This window comes from Scardinius erythrophthalmus (assembly GCF_964197995.2).
Source record: "Scardinius erythrophthalmus genome assembly, chromosome: 6".
NCBI lineage: Eukaryota > Metazoa > Chordata > Actinopteri > Cypriniformes > Leuciscidae > Scardinius > Scardinius erythrophthalmus.
In genome coordinates, this window is record NC_138226.1 from 37953487 (window position 1) to 37973323 (window position 19837).

Genomic DNA, 19837 nt, shown 5'->3' on the forward strand with positions numbered 1-19837 from the left:
TCAGGTTTTGGCTCCATTGTGAGGAATAAATGTTGATTATTAAGTTACTTAGTAAAATGTACTGTAAAAGTGCAGTGAAGGAGGAATATCATTAGGAAACATCATCAGAAGCTGTCACTGAAAGTGTTTGTGTGTGTGTTTCAGTTGTGGACGTGGATGGAGGACCTGCAGAAGGAGCTGCTGGAGGACGTTTGCTCGGACTCGGTTGATTCGGTTCAGGAGCTGATCAAACAGTTTCAGCAGCAGCAGACGGCCACACTGGAGGCCACACTCAACGTCATTAAAGAGGGAGAAGACCTTATGCAACAGCTCAGGTATCAACACGTGCTCAAGTTTACATACTTTTCAAAATCTCATAAATGCTGCATAACAGGTATTTACATTACACAGACAAAATTCACTTGATTTAACACAAATTATCCTGTTCAAATGTTTACATACCCTTGATACTTAAACTTCCAAACATTCCAAAAACCAGACACTGGTGAGACATAAAATACGATGATGAAATCTTAGCGATTTCTTTATTGCTTATGTTTTATTTTTACATCATCAGAAAACACAGCTGCTTTTGAATGGCCATCAAGAAAAATAATTGGTTACACTTTATTTTAAGGTGTCCATGCTTCAGTGTAATTATACATTTAAGTACTGAATAATAATAATTATCTACATGGACTTACAACTGGGTTAGGGTTTGATTTAGGGTTAGTCACATGTACTTATGTATAATTTGTAGTTATTACTACAATAACTACATGTAACAAGGACACTGTAAAAAACAGTACTTTTGGCAACTTAATGGTATATTACAGCAGCAGCTTAGTGGACCATGCTCACCAGCCAAATCTTGACAACTGGAATGGTGTTTTTACAGTAAATATACATAATGGAAGTCTAACAGTCACACTGATCTCATTGTACTGCTATCACAGTTATAGACTCTTATTTTGATTTGTTTTGTTTCCTTTAGTTCCTGTTTCCCTGCTCTGTTTAGTTTCAGTTATTGATTATGTCCTTGATTGTTTCTGTGGTTACCTATAATTTGCACCTGTCTTCATTATGTTCGCCTTGTATTTGCACTTTGTTATGTTCAATCCCTTGTCAGTCTCGTTTATGATTTATGTAGTTAGCGTTTCTCATGCTCATGTGATGCCCTGAGTATTTTGCATCGTTTATAAAGACTGTCTATTTGTATCTTCTTCATGCGTACTGACTTCACATTACAACTATCTTAATAGGATGGAATTTTCACTGAATAATGATGGTGTTTTACCCCTATTCTAAATTATGCATTGCATTGTGTTGTGTTATAGGGTTAAATGAAATGTCCATAAACTTAACGGATAATGTCCTCCTGGCACAAAAATGACCAGAACATTGTATGCAGCTCTGAATAAGTGTTTTGAAATATATGCAGCCATAACACTAAAACATTACATGTGTTGGCTTAATACTGGTGTGACTACTTACCAAAGCCATCTGTGTAAAGTTGTATTAAGGCCCACAGAAAATTCCAGAGATTTAAAGAATTAGTCTGTGTGTGAAAAGTCTGTCATACATCAATTGTAAGTGTACTAGTGTAAACGTGTTTCTAATTTTATTTTAACAAACTGGAGTTAAAATAATTGTCTGTAATTTACAGAATGCCACAGATATGTTGTTTATAGACTTTACCCAGAATTTCCTTTAATATAAGCAAATTGTAATGGTTCTAGACTAACCCTTACTTACACTCTTAACACATTAGTTGTGTGTTTCTCAGAGACTCAGCGATGAGCAGTAATAAGATGCCTCACACGAGCTCTATCGCTCACATCGAGGGCGTCCTACAGCAGCTAGAGGAGGCCCAGGGCCACATGGAGGAACTTTTCCATGAGAGGAAGATCAAACTTGACATCTTCCTGCAACTGCGCATCTTTGAGCAGTACACCATTGAGGTGAAGACAGTGTGTTTGCATGCTAGTGTTTCAGTCATTTTCTCAATAGAGATTTCGTCAATAAACAGTTCTTGACCTTGAGCCAAAGCAACCGGCTCTGAGATGAATTTTAAAATCTCATGATCTCATTGTTCATCATAAATGATTTATAATTGCTATGAGAATGTCATCAGACCAGGTGCAGAGGTGTTGAACTATCCGTCCTGTCCTGCAGGTAACAGCAGAGTTAGACGCGTGGAACGAGGACCTGGTTCGACAGGTAAACGACTTTAGCGCAGAAGAACCCAGTCTGGCCGAACAGAGACTCCAGCGGCACGCAGAGAGAAAACTGGCCATGAACAACATGACCTATGAGGTTATGCAGCAGGGTCAAGACCTGCATCAGTACATCATGGAGGTCCAAGCCTCAGGTGAGAGAGAGAGAGGAAGATGAAAAAGAGTGTAACACGCTGACAGAGATTAAATCGCTGGTGATTCACAAGTTGTTGTACTCTTGGTATCTCCAGGTTCTCGCCCACTGTCTGTTTACTGAATACCTGATGCATATTGCACACACGAAATTACCAGGGGCTGCAAAAATCCTCTTAAGAAAGAAGTTTAAAAACTCAAATAAGTACTAAATGCAATTCTAGAAAAATTCTTAAAGTTATGCTATGTTAAAGTTATGCTAGTTTATTATGCTATTTTAAAGGTTCCTATTTTTGTCTCTTACAATAGGTTTACATGCATCCAAAGTAAAAAAAAACGCAAATGAATTGTCTGAAACGGTTAGTTTGAAGATTCAGTCTCTCTAAACCCGCTTTTCCACGAGCTTACTCTACTCTGATTGGTCAGACGGCCAAGCTATTGTGATTGGTCGACCGCTTATTATGGCGGTCTTCAATGATCAACTCAATAAAAAAACACCTCATATGGGCATCTGTTTGGGCTGCCTGCAGATTACTATAATAAGCATGCACACTATTATCATTGCAACTGGCTTGACGGGAGTTCAGAACTCTGCATCACTTTTTTTTTATGCGCCATAGTTATTTTTAAAGAAACTGTCTCAAAGTGTCCTGTATCTGTGTGTGTGAGTGTGTGCGCCCTATAGAGTGAACACGTCTAAATGATATTTATCATTGTGAGAGGCTAATAGAGATCTCTTGATCAGTCATCAACGGTCTCATGACAATTATTTGGCAAACATTTTTTGTGAATTGGTTGTGAAATTATGATTTCGTACAATTCATACAATCTAATTTGTATGTTTCTGGTGATCAGTTTACCTTCCTGATAACATTTTACCTACAAATCGTACGCTTTTGTCCAAGTCAGATCATCCAAATGAATGCGAACTCACACAATACCCATTCAATACTCGCAAACTCTCATGAGATCTAGTTGGATTGAATAGAGCAATAGATGCAGAGATACAGAGAGAGGAGAGCAGCACAGAAGAAGTGTCAGGTGACAGAGTGTCAATAATACATGGCAGTTTTCAGAGACACAGCAATATGGACCAATGGGATTCAGACTCCTCTGTGCTGTGATCTCCAGTCCGCAGTCACATGGGCGGCACTGATGACGGTCAGTAAAGCGTTCGTTTCAATATAAAGAACTGAGTAAAAACAATCAAGCCTAAACACTCAATTCTAATGTCAGCCATCTCTTCAACTGTGTCTTCAACTCACATTACTCTTCCTCTCTGCTTTGATCTTCATATCGTCCCAATGTCCAGCTCTGTTCCTCACAGATATTTTTAACACTGGAAACAGACTTCCTCTCCTCAAACTGCTGACCCATCTCTCACCCCCCTCTCTCTCACATATGGGTCTTGGCTGAGGACACTCTTGTGTTCGAGGTTTGGACACCGTCTGTTCCAGACATTACTGTGACCATCTCTCACACATGCCTGCGTGTACGATGGAGGGGTGTGTGTGATTTTGCTGGGACAACATAGAAAATGACTAAATTAAGCTTTAGTTGATGGTTTATAAACATATCACTGTGCTTTATTTATTTAGTTATTACTTTAGTTTAGTTAAATAAACTTCCCAATTTTATATTTGAGCTCTAATTAGTAGTTAAGTAACTGACCAAATTGATTTATTTGGATTATTATTTCAGTGAACTAGCTAAAAACACTAATTAACCTATTATGGGTTATATTTCTCCCCAAAATCTAAAGAAATAAAATTTTAGAAAGAAGAGAAGATTTTTTTTTTTTTTTTTGACAATTTTCTTGGCAGTTATGCATATTTAACTCATTTAAAAATGTTTAATTCATTCCCTGATACACTTGATTCTGACTGTTTTTTTTGTTTGTTTTTTGTATAATAATGCTAAATTGTTTAATTGATATTTGTTCCTGGTTATACTCCCCATCACTTCACACACGTTGGGCTCTATTTTGCTGACTGTAAATTATCCTTTACTTAAACTGCCCTTGAATGTAGATCTATGATTAGCCTAATCAGGTTACGGAAAATAAGAGCGATCTGTAGCTGTCATACTGCCACCTGGTGGTGTTGAGCTGTGAACATGCTCTCTCAGACTAGATACTGTAGATTCAGCAGGGGTATAAACAGAAGTGTGTATTTGTGTGTAATATGCAGGTATTGAGTTGACCGGTGAGAAGGAGGTGGATCTGGCCACTCAAGTTCAGGAGTTGTTGGAGTTTCTTCATGAGAAACAGCATGAACTGGACTTGAGTGCTGAACATACACAGAAACACCTGGAGCAGGTTGTGCAGCTACGCCACCTACAGGCTGAGGTTAAACAGGTAAAACACACTCTTTTGCATGTACTCTATCTGTCTGTATACCTGCTTATCCATCTCAGGGACAGAAGTGAAACTTTATCAATGAAAATGTATTCTTGCTGTCTGGCTGTCTTCTGTTTTCTTCATATCCTTACTGGTATTTGGGATAAAGAACAATCAGATATTAGCTATTCAGAACCACGGCTGCAAATTATATCCCAAAGATATATTGTTTAGCACACTGTCCATATTATAAAGCAGTGTTTCCCATCCTTGACCTTGGAGTACGTCACATGTTGTACTGTATGTGTTCCTGATTCAACTCATCAGCTGATTGGTAGAGACTCTAAGACCTGAAATAAGTGTTTAATGAACTGTTTACTCCTGGTATTAAGATGCACTATGATCGATCGGATCACAAGTGGACGACGCTAAATACAGGTGTAAACGGGGTCTAAATCCTTTTGAGCTTGTCCACTTTCAACCACTTACCAGAGGTAGTTGAAAACCCATCTGACCGAATTGCTTTCGTAGTGTAAACACTCATGTGATCGAATGTGTTCAAACAGCCACAAAACACCGTCTACTCTCCTCCTACTGACCTGATGAGTAACTTTATGGGAAGAGCGCTAGCCAGACGGGATTTAAACTTTGTTAGCTGGAGACCCAAGTTTGATTTGAAGATGAAAAATGTACCAAGCACAATGTTCTCTCACCATTCCTGATTTCTGACACACACACACGAGCAGAAACGAAAGCTTATTCTGTCCATTAGATTGAAAGATCTAAAAAAAAAAAAAACATGCATTTACCCGGCCCAGACCCTCCTCTCGAAGAAATCAGGACAGAATTGGCTGAAAGTGGACAAAACAGATGGATTAAAACACCAGGTGTAAACGGAAATGTGTCTCCCTCGTCTACTTGTGCTCCAATCGACCTAAACGCATCTTACTGTAATACCAGCTGTAAACAGGGCCTTAGAGACATCCAAAATGTGTGCTATTGGACCATCTCCAGGACCAAGGTTGACCACTTACCCATAATACCACACTTTCAGAGGAACTGAAATTGGTCCAGTTGTTACAAATGACAAAATACTGGACACCTTAGATTGCTTGTCTATATGAAGCAAAAGAGTGTTGTATCTCACGTTCTTGATATATCACAGTCCTGGGCTCTGGTACACTCTTAAGTCTCATGTGTCTCTCTCTTGTCGCTGTCACTGGCACTTCCTCTGATTGATAATCAATGGAGCGAGATGCAAGCTGCTGTGATGGCTGATTCAGTGTGTTTCTCAGAGCTAATCTCATTCAGAGCGTAAGTGAGGGCCAAAGTGCTGTCGCCAGGGACGGCCCTAAAGTGTCTGCCGCTACAAGCGCTAATGGAGAGAAATGAGCAGAGGGAATTATGAATTCTGCTGAGTCTCCTCAAGATATCACTCCACACTGGGGGTCAATATTCAGATCAGTTTGACAGCTATATCAGTTTGGTATTTACAGATGATTCCTGGATTTAATTGCAAATATCAAAACACATCTAGCCTGTTTTGTGTTCAACTCAATGTGTTTTACCCAACACTTGTTTCTGCTAGTGCATAGATGGATGGATGGATGGATGGATGGATGGATGGATGGATGGATGGATGGATGGATAGATAGATAGATAGATAGATAGATAGATAGATAGATAGATAGATAGATAGATAGATAGATAGATAGATAGATAGATAGATAGATAGATAGATAGATAGATAGATAGATAGATAGATAGATAGATTATGAATTAAAATGCAACTTAAGTTACACTTAAGAAACAAGAAGTCATGTAATTGCACTCTCTTTAAGTACACTTAAGTGGCCTTTGATTAATATCATATTATCTGCAAGTGTACTACTTTTACACAAGGTGGTTAGATGGATGTATTGAATACGGTTATATGGATACTGTGTGTTTTAGTGCTAAAGAAGCTTTTGTTGTATCTGTTGTTGTTTAGGTCCTGGGTTGGATTCGTAACGGCGAGTCTATGTTGGATGCCAGTATGGTGAACGCAAGCTCACTGTCAGAGGCTGAACAACTACAGAGAGAACATGAGCAGTTCCAGCTCGCGATAGAGGTAAACACACAACACAGGCTCTAGTCAATGCATCTTGAACTTGTGTTTTTTGCTGGATCTGGCAGGTTTGATCAGGATGTTCTTATCCACTATGTGTCTAGATGAAGTCTTGGCTTCAATGAATTTTGATGAGCTCCATACTGATTCATTTGCTCCATCTAGTGTTCATTTTGTCAACAATTTCTCCTGTGTTAAATGTACTTTTAAGTTTTTTAAATATGTAGTCAACCTTGTTCTGTTTTTGTTTAGTCGTGTTTTAGTCGGCAATCCCCCGGTTTCAAAGACGAGGCTTAAGCTAGTCCCAGACTAAAATGCATGTTTGAGCTGTTTTAACTGAAAGCAACTTGCACTGTCTGACATATCTTAAAATATGTCAGTGCTGTTGTTTTGACGTTTATAAAAGCTACTTAAATGTCCTAATTAAACTAAGGCCTAATCCTGGCTTAATCTAAACCCTGTCTGTGAAACCAAGCCTAAATGTCTGGCCATTTTAGTCTAGTTTTAATGTTTTGTGTCACATTTTCGCCATGCCGCATAAGGGTTAAACTGATAATCACTATTATTTTGCTCAAAATTATAATCACAATGATCGTCATTTGAGACTTTTATTTGTACATTTCTTCAGAATTATGACAATTTCACCAATAAGCACAAATCAAGAGAATGTCAAATCATATGCATGGTTTATTTCACCACATAGTTTCCTGATTTATTATAGGCTATATTTATCGAATAAATGAGCACACTCTCCAATAAAATAATAATGCAACATGAAATGGTGTATTAATTACCGAAACATGGCGCTAAAGCTTGAAACTACTTACCTCGAACTCCATTTGCAAAATTGGCATATCAAGTTGGCCTCTTTTCCCTAGCCATGACCGCATCCATATTCTCCTCTTTTGCTTCCTCCTCTTTTTTTTTCAACACACATGAAAACCACAAAGTGCGAGTCATCTTGCTCTATTTGTTTAAATAGTCAGTGATCTCATCATTGTCTCATCTTAGTCATAGAAAAACTGTTTTTTGTTGTTGTTGGTTTTTTTAAGTGTCCCAATCAACCTAAATTCATCCTAATTCACCCACGTCTCTGGTCTCTCTTCACTTTTAGTCAAAAACAGAAGTGCGCTTCCTTCTCTTTGCTCTCAGCATACATGTTAACACTGCTAGATGTATGGAAGTGATTACTCTGAGAAAATTTCAAACAGATCCAACAGAACTGTTCATTCATAAAAATTCACACAGGGATCATAACATTCTCCTGAAGGGTTTATGACCCACAGACTCCTTCCCAGTGGAGCTTTTTCTTTTGAGTGCACTAGGTAACCTCAGCGCAGTGTAGTTAAGGACCAGATTCTGACAAATAATACTCATTCTCAATACAATTTTAGCATTAAGGTATTTTTTGCCTGAGGAAAGTGAAGCAATGGAATTAAATATGCTGTTTGCTATGAATCTCTAGCTCTTAGTACAGTAGTCATGTCATTTATCACAGGATTTGGTATCAGACTCTGTTTCCTGCTTTGGACAAAGCTCTACCTGCTCGACTCTGCTCGTAAATGTCTGTCGCTGACTTTTAAAGTTAGATTTATTTTTTCCTTCATTATGACAATGCCAGCAGATAGAAAACAGACCTGTCTTTGGCTGTAGAAACCCTTAAGCTGTCAGCAGTCTCGGGTAGGAGGGCTGCTCGATAATGTCTTGTTAAAGATGCTCAAATGATCTTCTCTAATAGACATTTACTTTTAATGATCTGTCTGTTTTGATATGTGTGATTTAAGAGTTTCTTAAATTAAAGGCAGGGGTATCCTCCTTTTTGTAGAACATGTAGTATTATTGTCTATGTTCAGAATGGAACATTAGCGTATAGTGCTGTTTACTACATGCTGCACAGTATGTAGTGTATACTGGTTTAAAAAATAGATTGTGCACTGTGATTTGTTGTACATTGTTGTCACATGACCACACTATGTTACAGCTATCCTTACACATAAAGTTTTGCAATTAGCAGTGGTGGACGAAGTTCACAAATCAAGTACTTGAGTAAAAGTACAGAACAAAAGTACATTATGCTTTGGAATGTTGTGACTTAAAGGGATAGTTCACCCAAAAATGAAAATTAGCCCATGATTTACTCACCCTCAAGTCATCCTAGGTGTATATGACATTCTTCTTTCAGATGAATACAATCAGAGTTATATTAAAAATGGCCTGGCTCTTCCAAGATTTATAATGGGAGTGAATGGCTGTTTCTGTTTAGAAGTCCATAAAAGTGCATCTATCCATGATTAAAGTGCATCTACCCATCATAAAAATGCATCTATCCATCATAAAAGTGCATCTATCCATCATAAAAGTGCATCTATCCATCATAAAAATGCATCTATCCATCATAAAAGTGCATCTATCCATCATAAAAATGCATCTATCATCATAAAAGTGCATCTATCCTTCATAAAAGTGCATCTATCCATCATAAAAACGCATCTATCCATCATAAAAATGCATCTATCCATCATAAAAGTGCATCTATCCATCATAAAAATGCATCTATCATCATAAAAGTGTATCTATCCTTCATAAAAGTGCATCTATCCATCATAAAAACGCATCTATCCTTCATAAAAATGCATCTATCCATCATAAAAGTGCATCTATCCATCATAAAAGTGCATCTATCCATCATAAAAACGCATCTATCCATCATAAAAATGCATCTATCCATCATAAAAATGCATCTATCCATCATAAAAGTGCATCTATCCATCATAAAAATGCATATATCCATCATAAAAATGCATCTATCCATCATAAAAACGCATCTATCCATCATAAAAATGCATCTATCCATCATAAAAATGCATCTATCCATCATAAAAACGCATCTATCCATCATAAAAGTGCATCTATCCATCATAAAAACGCATCTATCCATCATAAAAATGCATCTATCCATCATAAAAGTGCATCTATCCATCATAAAAATGCATCTATCATCAAAAAAGTGTATCTATCCTTCATAAAAGTGCATCTATCCATCATAAAAACGCATCTATCCTTCATAAAAACGCATCTATCCATCATAAAAGTGCATCTATCCATCATAAAAGTGCATCTATCCATCATAAAAACGCATCTATCCATCATAAAAATGCATCTATCCATCATAAAAATGCATCTATCCATCATAAAAGTGCATCTATCCGTCATAAAAATGCATATATCCATCATAAAAATGCATCTATCCATCATAAAAACGCATCTATCCATCATAAAAATGCATCTATCCATCATAAAAATGCATCTATCCATCATAAAAACGCATCTATCCATCATAAAAATGCATCTATCCATCATAAAAACGCATCTATCCATCATAAAAATGCATCTATCCATCATAAAAGTGCATCTATCCATCATAAAAATGCATATATCCATCATAAAAATGCATCTATCCATCATAAAAGTGCATCTATCCATCATAAAAGTGTATCTATCCATCATAAAAGTGCATCTATCATCATAAAAATGCATCTATCCATCATAAAAGTGCATCTATCCTTCATAAAAGTGCATCTATCCATCATAAAAATGCATATATCCATCATAAAAATGCATCTATCCATCATAAAAGTGCATCTATCCATCATAAAAGTGTATCTATCCATCATAAAAGTGCATCTATCATCATAAAAATGCATCTATCCATCATAAAAGTGCATCTATCCTTCATAAAAGTGCATCTATCCATCATAAAAATGCATCTATACATCATAAAAGTGTCCCACACGGCTGTGGGGGGTTAATAAAGGCCTTCTGAAGTGAAGTGGTGCATTTGTGTAAGAAAAATATTAATATTTAAAACTTTATAAAGTAAAATAACTAGCTTCCGGCCAAACAAACATACTGATTCAACTTAAGTCTAAAGTGCAACTTGTGCGAGTAATGCGACGTACTGCTGATATTTACGCTACGCCATGATGTACTACACTACTTCTGACGTCATAAGTTGCGTAAGTTGTGCTTTAGGTGTAAGTAGTCTGCGTATGGCCTACGTAAAATATAAGTATTGTGATACAGTACAGATACTGGAGAGAGAAAAAGACGTGGTTACTGTCCACCACTGTATGAGAATGGTTAGGTAGTGTCGTACCGAACATAATCATAGTTACCATTCTTTGATTTTGTTGTCATCCTCCGAGCTAAGGTGTGTTTGTTCTCTCTCTCTCTCTCTCTCTCTCTCTCTCTCTCTCTCTCTCTCTCTCTCTCTCTCTCTCTCTCTCTCTCTCTCTCTCTCTCTCTCTCTCTCTCTCTCTCTCTCTCTCTCTCTCTCTCTCTCTCTCTCTCTCTCTCTCTCTCTCTCTCTCTCCCTGCAGTCTTTGTTCCATGCTAACTCTCTCCAGAAGACCCATCAGAGCGCACTCCAGGTGCAGCAGAAGGCTGAGATCCTGTTACAGGCGGGACACTTTGACCCCGAGGCCATCCGCAGCTGTGCTGAGAAGGTGGCTGTACACTGGCAGCAGCTCATGCTGAAGATGGAGGACAGACTCAAGCTGGTTAATGCCTCCGTGGCCTTCTATAAGACATCAGAACAGGTGCTGAGAAACACTCTATAAGATGACCCCAAGAAGACTTACTACAGTCAAGGGTCCTAAGATAGTTTTAATGGCACATTACCCTTGTGAAAAAGAAGTGTGCTTAATTGTATTGAATGTGCTCTTCAAATTTTAAAAGTGTATATATATATATATTAATATTTATTTATTTGTAAAAATAATTTTAACAATCTTTTGTCATGCCTTTAAGAAGTACATTCTAACATACTTAAACACATTTAAAGTACTTGATATTAATTTTAACTGTAGTATGTTATTTTATGTTACATTAAAAGTCTGCATATTTACAAAGAAACATTACAAATGTGTTAAATTAGTGCTGTCAAATCAATTAATCGCGATTAATCGCATCTAACCTAAAAGTTTGTTTATATAATAAATGTATGTGTATATATATTACAATATTTATATATATTATGTGTAATATATATCAATATATAACACAATATACACACACAAACATATGTGTGTATATATATACTATATAAGCATACATTAAATAAACAAACTTTTATGTTAGATACGATTAACTGCGATTAATCGGTTTGACAGCACTCATTTAAATACTGTAGATTACTTAAGTTTCAACAATAATGACATTCATTTTAATTTAATTTTCAATTGACATTCATTGAAAGATTTTCATTTAATTTTAGTCATACCATAATTGCTTGTCAGTACATTTGGCAGTACACTTTAACCATAATTCAACAGCAATAGAAGTCACTCTTAAGTTAAGCTAATTGAATTAACAAATTTGAACTATAACACATTTTCATTTACAGTAATTGTACAGTAAATAGCATGCAAGTGTCCAAAAACATTACTTCCAGTTGAGTATATTATTTTAAAGTATATTATATCTATATTGAGTACTCTTTTTAAAAGTTTTCTAACGTGTACTTTTTCAGAAGGGTTGGCACTTTTATTAGCTAGTAAGTGTTGACTATGAGATGCAAAGTGATCTTCTTCTAGCTTGATGGTTTAAAACTCCTCCACTGAACAAGTGCTTTATTTTGCTACAACAATAATTTCATAATGTAAATATAATTTGAAATAAACACTGTATATAAAATCAAAATAATTGAACTAATAATAACACCTAGAAACTGCAATAAACATTCAATTGAAAATACTCATTATTATTATTTCGACATATCATATCTAACCAGCTAGTGACAACATCCCAATCTCTAAATCCTGCTTGTCTTCACAAACCCTGTGCATCCTAATTCCTCATTCACAGGTGTGTAGTGTGCTGGAGAGTCTGGAGCAGGAGTACCGTCGAGATGAGGACTGGTGTGGAGCTCATGATAAACTGGGATCTTCAGCAGAGACGGATCATGTTCTGCCTCTCATCAGCAAACACCTGGAGCAGAAAGAGGCTTTTCTCAAGGTCACTACTGAACGAACAGCCATCTCGTAAACTCTTTATCAGTCTCACACAAGCCCAGATGAATGTATCAACTTCATAATAACAATCGCAGAAGTTTCTCCTGCATCTTACAGAGGAGCAGGCACAATATATTATATTTTTATACATAGCTAATATTCAAGAACCTTTAGATCAAAAGCATTCTAGGATCATGAGAAATAAATTCAGTCTAAACTTTTGACTTTGTTATGTGAGGGTCTGGTTTGAATCTGTAAAGTCTGCTGTGTTTTTTCAGGCATGTACTCTGGCCAGGCGAAATGCGGAGGTTTTCCTGAAATACATCCATCGGAATAACGTCAGCACTCAGGGGTCATCTACCAACACCCGCGGTCCTGAGCAGCAGGTCAAAGGTCAGAGATTGTACTCTGTGTTGTCACATTTAATTATAGCTTTGAATTGATGCTTTTCTCTCACAAAACACTCTTCATTTGTCCAGTCGTTTGTTTATTCATGTTAAGGATTTGTCATGTGTTTGTTCAGCCATCCTGAATGAACTGCTACAGAGGGAAAACAGAGTTCTGCATTTCTGGACCATGAAGAAGCGGCGTTTGGATCAGTGTCAGCAGTATGTGGTGTTTGAACACAGTGCCAAACAGGTGACAACACTGAACTACACTCATATTTGTGTGTGTGCGTGTTAATATACTCCAGTAACTGCATTTTCTTTGGTGTGTTTGTGTTGTACTTTTGTGGGCATGCATGTTTTGTGCTCTGCAAATGTGTGTCTGAGTTTTTGTTGTTAGTATGTATTCTGATGAAAGAATGCTCCTGAAAAGGAAAGAAGAGATAATGTATCTTCAATTTTTAGATTTTAGCAGAAAGCTATTGAAAACAGTGTGTCACGTCTGGGCAGGCAATGAAGAAAAGATCTAAATGCAGCTCTTTTTATTCACAGGGCAAACACTTGGCAAGAAAAACAACACAAAACAAACAACTGAACACACTAGGCGCGTTTCCTTTACAGATTTGCGCAAAACTTTTGCGATTTTTTTCTAAATACCGATAAAAAACTATTGCGAAGTGACGGCGTTTCCATTAACCGATGTTATGCGACTAAAACGCAAAGTCATTCCAAAAATCATGGCAACGGACGTTGGTAGGTTTATATATATATCACAGCCACGTACCGCACTAGACATTATTATTATTATTGGAAAGACCCTTATACTGTGAGCGGCACATATGAGGTGTTTCTGGGTTTTTCTCACTCATTTCTGCTCCGAGGTCTTGATTGTGGCATTTCTTTGAGGTTTAGAATCCAGTATTTCTAGAACTCTGTCTCGTATTCTGTCCAAACACACTGCGCCTTCTAAGTCAGGTGACTGTAAATGCGCAAAAACTATTTCCATTGCAGTTTTGCGAAATATTCCTTTTTCGAATTGCCTGAAAAACCAAACTTTTTTGCGATAAATGGGAGTTTTTGCGAAATTGATGTGTTTCCATTGGGCGTATTTTCAAATCGCAATTTAAATTTGCGCAATTTGAAGGGTAATGGAAACGCGGCTACTGACGCCTTATGTACACTGCATAGCTAATCAACAGAACTAGAGACAGGTGCTTAACATAATCAGTAACCATGGAAACAAACTAGGATTGGGAACACAGGCAAACAGGAACAGAACAGACCCAAACCAAAACACAATGAAACTAACATACCCTGACACAGTGCTGCAAACCTTGTTCACATTTTACATACGTTTTACATTTCATACAAAATAGGGATGTCAATCAGTTATTTAAATTGAAATCAGATTCATATCAAGATTCATAGCATTTTATGAGACTATAAAAATCAGTATATTTAACTGTTTTATTTTCGTATCATCAAGTCTATCACTGGCCTATAATCCACAGCAATTCATTTTGGAACAGAGTTTGTCAGTCTATCCAATGTAGACCTTTTACACAGGACACATTCTTGTATTCTGTATGCAATCATTTTTAATAATTGGTCGCATGTGTTTGACAGCAAAGTACAGAGTTGTTTTTCATTGACATGCACAATGAATGCCGTGTTTTTAAGACTGCGAGACACAAAGTGTGTCACACTGTGTCAAATTAAAACTAGTTCAGCTTTTAAACGTGTCTTAAGACATCTGCATTCTTTGCTATCGTGTTGTGATCCGTATTTGAACAAGACTATATGACTCCTTTCTAACTGCAGAATTTGCAAAAATATTCTTTGAATCATGGTACTTCAAGATTGAACAGTTAATTTGCTTAAATGTAGCATTTTTATAATTAGTGTACCAAATTAACATTGAATTGACAGCCTTAAAAATGATAGTGAAATTATATTTAAATTATATAGTTAAATTATTTATATGATAGTGAATGTATACTAATTATAATCTAGAGAGTAGATTAGAAATATGGAAGCTTGTTTCTGCCATGGAATAATACAAAAAAAAAGTTAATTGCGACTTTTAATCTCACAATTTTGACATTTTCTTGTAATTGCGAGTTTATATCTCACAATTCTGACTGAATTCTGATATTTTTTCTCACAATTGTGGGACTATATTATAAACTGGCAATTGTGTCATACCTCAATCATTTATAACTATAAAAATATTTATTTTGAATAAAAGACATTAAGCTCTGAAATTTATGGAAGCCATTACATTACATTCAAATAATTTGTTCAGACATTCACTTTTTAGAATATACTCACCAAGTCTTTATTGGGTTTGTGATTTGGTGAATGTTTTGGTGTGTTTGAATCCCGGACGTCACATTCACAGAGACTGAGTGGAGTGTTGAATTGCATGATATGATGGAGTCTGTGTGTGTCTGTGTCAGGCATTAGAGTGGATACAGGAGGCAGGAGAGGTCTATCTCAGCACTCACACGTCCCCCGGAGACTCTGTGGAGAAATCTCAGGAACTGCTGAAAGAATATGATGAATTCCGCATCTCTGCCAAGGTACAGAGACACAAACACTTCCCCTCACCTCTTTCTCATCCATTTCATATTAGTCTCTAATGTGGGTCATATACGTCCACATGAACTCTTCAAACAAGTAATTCTCTCTGAGGGACATTTATAAATGCATCTTGTTACATGATAACATATGTTGCGCATAAATGATCAAATCACACACTCACACGCATAATGTTCACGTGTGATGCAGCAAACTAAGGACAAAGTGAAGATGTTGATCCAGCTGGCAGATAACTTCGTGGAGAAGGGACACATGCACGTCACCGAGCTGAAGAAGTGTGTGACGGCAGTGGACAAGCGCTACAGAGACTTCTCCCTGCGCATGGGCAAATACCGCTGCAGTCTGGAGAGCGCCCTGGGCATCAGCTCGGAGGTACTGGACCTGTACAGAGCTTATTATTACACCTTTCTAACAGCGCTTTACCTCATCCAAATGTGTAATGATGTGGATTTTATTGTGTGTGTGTTTCAGGATAATAAGGATCTGGAGTTGGATATTATTCCAGCCAGTCTGACCGACCCAGAGGTCAAACTGCGTGACCCCAACCATGAGGTGAACGAGGAAAAGAGGAAATCAGCCCGGAAGAAAGAGTAAGTGATCACACGCCGCGCCTCCAGCCAGCAGTTCCACACACACTTCACAAGTTCAGACCCTTATAATAAATAATATACATATATACTCCATATCTGGTTTGTTTTTTTGCAGGTTTATTATAGCAGAGCTGTTACAGACAGAAAAGGCTTACGTGAGGGACATACATGAATGTTTAGAGGTAAGTGTTTCTGTTTTATTAATGATAATAAGCCATAATAAATCATTCAATCACCCTTTTATGACCCTTAGATTTAAAGTCCCCCTGCAGTCAATAATTGTATCCCTTAAAACTCATCTTTGATCGCCAAAATTACATATTTAAAAATGTTTCCTTGAAAAAATTTCTTCACACCTTAAAATATCTTGAATGTAACTCTACACCCTTGCCTCATTTAGTATACGCGGTGCGATGAATATGCAAATGAGCCCCGCCTCCACTCACTCACACCAGCTCAGAGATCCACTCGTTGACAATCACACGTTGATCTGATTGGTTACAAGGTAGTTTGTGATGTCAGAAACACCAGCGATTTCAAAGCGTGTTTTTGAGACTGTCTTTGGTTCACTGCAGTTTTAAGGAGAAAATACTCAGCAATGGTGTCGACTTATGAATTTACACATGGTTTGTCTTAAAAATATAGACATATAAACAACATTAAAAACTTGATTTTTACCACAGTGGGACTTTTAAACATTTTTGATATTCTACCTTTTAGAGCCAGATTTACTATCCCTCTTTTGGTGTTAAAAACTACTGTCAGGATTTAGTGAAAAATAAGTGCTGAAAACTAATTGCATATGCATTTGTAGGAGTTTCACTTTCAGATGCAAAATTTATGGGAGGAGAGTATTTAAATGAATCATGTAAGGTGATTCACTAGTGTTTGCGCTCGTTAATTTACTGGTATTTGACCCATTCTTTTTTAGCGCCCCCCCCCCCCCAAAAAAGCTTGTCTTAAACCAGATGCTAATTTGCGTTGGTCATTATGGAAATGATCCGGCTGTGTCTGTGTTCTTTAATTTGTGTGTCTTTAACTTTCCACTCCCATCGGCGCTTTTATGGGATTGTGCTAATTTACCCTGTTTATTAAATCTGGCCCTAAGTCTTCTATATGTAAATCACCTCAGTGCTGATTGGCTAAGTCCAGTGTTCATCAGGCTCAGTAAGTACTGAGTGAACTGGGTTGGAGTTTTCTCTGCATAGTAAATCAAACTCCCTTATTTCAAAAGGACAAGAAAATCCTGTTTTCCTTGAGATTACACAGTAGGATGCTAAAGGTCTTTACTGTACTGTGAATGTACTGTACGTAGAGATACTGCATTCCAGTGATGGTTGACAGTCATTTCCTGTGTCATTTATTTATTAGACATATTTGTGGGAGATGACCAATGGTGTCGAGGAAATCCCTTCAGGAATCGCCAACAAAGAGCACATCATTTTCGGAAACATTCAGGAGATTTATGACTTCCACAATAAGTGAGTTTATTTCATTAAATCAAGTATCAATGACATTATTAGGCCAAAAGCCATCAAGCTTTTTATCATCGTATACACAGTTTTCATATTTATTTGCAGATGAAAGAAGTGAATAATATGCTTTCCAATTAAAATGATACTTATGCAAATTTTGTATCCCATGTGATATGGAAATGTAGTGATTATGATTCATTTGCATGTTGTTTTGTTTGTGTTGTAGCATATTCCTGAAAGAGCTGATCAATTATGAGCAGTTACCCGAGGATGTGGGGCATTGCTTTGTTACATGGGTGAGTGTTTTTCACATTCATGTCATTAAATTCATTCGGGAAAGGATTTATGTCACTGTGCATCTACCTTTTTCTTTTTTCTAAAGAACATTTTGTTTAAACTGTGTATGTATGTATTTAAATAAATAAATACAGAAATTGTGCATAATTACAAGCAACTAACCCTAAATCAAAACCAAACCCTAGTATCTGCTTGTTATTTAATGTTACTCAGAGTCAGGAGTTAATTGTATAATTAGACTGTAACTTTGAATTAACATACATTAATTCATTCATTCATTCGTGTATTCATTCATTCATTCATTCATTTTATTTTATTTTATTGCTGCCCATATGCACCAATTATTAAGACAGACTTACAATATTTAGACCAGCTAAATTGTTTTATCAGAGCAAGAATTATAACAGACATACTATTGGTTGATTAACATTGTGAATATTCACTGGAATTAGATATGGCAGATTTTTTAGTTTGTCTTTGATATGCTAAATTTAAGATTGTGTTTGTGTTTCAGGCTGACAAGTTTAATATTTATGTGACGTACTGCAAAAACAAACCAGATTCCAGTCAGCTCATCCTGGAGCATGCTGGGAGTTTTTTTGACGTAAGTACACATCGTTTTCTAAATCGTTCATCTAATTTTATATAGACGGAGCCACATATTTGAGACCAGCGTGGAATTCTGGAATTCAGCGTAACATCTTATCTAGGATCTGTTTTCTCCATGATAATAGCATACTGGCGAAACAGATTTGGCAAACGCTTCAAAGGTTTCTATTTATAACGTGTTTTTGCAGTGTTGAGCAGTGTAGCCAATCAGAAACATGCATGTTGATTTCTTGAACGCAATAGCCAATCAGAGGTGTTTAAGTTGAGTCCACTCAGTGCTGACTTCTGCACGCTTGTGAATCCTCTTAATATAACAAGCAAAGTGTAGACATTATGTAAATAAGAGATTCATTGTGTAGACAGCTTCATTGATTTTAACGGAACTTTGTGGGATTGTGATTTACTAAGATGAGTGACAGCTTTTTTTATTATAAAGGGAGCAATATTTGCATGCTTTCGTTCATAAACCATGCATGCAGTAGCTTATGCTTGCGTTTCTGTTCAAATTAACAGTGGTTTGTGAACAGATGTTTTAATAACTAATCATTTATCGGAAGTGTTTATGCTGGGGTGTGTGGGTGACATGAAACTTGAAAATATTTAATGGAAATGAAATGTCTTCTTAGTCCTAGAGTTGGTTCGCCATCTGTCTGTCTAATTGAATTAACTCCAAAGATTTCTTTTTTTAATCTTCAGCAATTTGCCTATGCATTGGATTTGTTTTGTTAAATCACCTGAAATACAATTTGCTTGAAATGAAATGACCTCATGCATGTTCACCAGAGCACTATAAATTGATCAGTAGATTGACTCAGTGAGTCACTGAACACGTGTTACTGTTACAGTTACCACAGTGAGAGTCATTTTAGCAGTTGTCAGTGTGAATGAATTATGCTTCTTTTATAGATGATGATTATTTGTGTCTGTTCTGAACAGGAGATTCAGAAGAGACACGGTCTGACCAACTCTATATCATCATACCTCATCAAACCTGTGCAGAGAATCACCAAATACCAGCTGCTGCTCAAGGTACAGTGTGTTTCCCAGGCATTCAGTGTTTGCTCTGAAGAGAAGA

The 19837-nt window shown here is 36.8% G+C and overlaps 1 protein-coding gene across 5 annotated transcripts in view; it reads left to right on the top strand.

Annotated features, from left to right (window-relative positions):
• Positions 1-19837, top strand: part of kalrna (kalirin RhoGEF kinase a) — a gene marked incomplete at its 5' end in the record, with an annotated part of 258906 nt that overhangs the window by 159281 nt on the left and 79788 nt on the right. For 4 of the 5 annotated variants that reach the window (XM_081368578.1, XM_081368579.1, XM_081368581.1 and 1 more), the window contains 17 exons: positions 145-314; positions 1766-1940; positions 2155-2350; positions 4538-4704; positions 6677-6796; positions 11173-11391; positions 12659-12808; positions 13083-13197; positions 13328-13443; positions 15650-15772; positions 15981-16163; positions 16263-16381; positions 16497-16563; positions 17753-17862; positions 18083-18152; positions 18668-18757; positions 19699-19791. In XM_081368578.1, coding sequence (XP_081224704.1) covers positions 145-314; positions 1766-1940; positions 2155-2350; positions 4538-4704; positions 6677-6796; positions 11173-11391; positions 12659-12808; positions 13083-13197; positions 13328-13443; positions 15650-15772; positions 15981-16163; positions 16263-16381; positions 16497-16563; positions 17753-17862; positions 18083-18152; positions 18668-18757; positions 19699-19791 — 2283 coding nt within the window. The remainder of the gene's footprint in view (positions 1-144; positions 315-1765; positions 1941-2154; positions 2351-4537; positions 4705-6676; positions 6797-11172; positions 11392-12658; positions 12809-13082; positions 13198-13327; positions 13444-15649; positions 15773-15980; positions 16164-16262; positions 16382-16496; positions 16564-17752; positions 17863-18082; positions 18153-18667; positions 18758-19698; positions 19792-19837) is intronic. The other variant, XM_081368580.1, reaches the window with a different exon arrangement.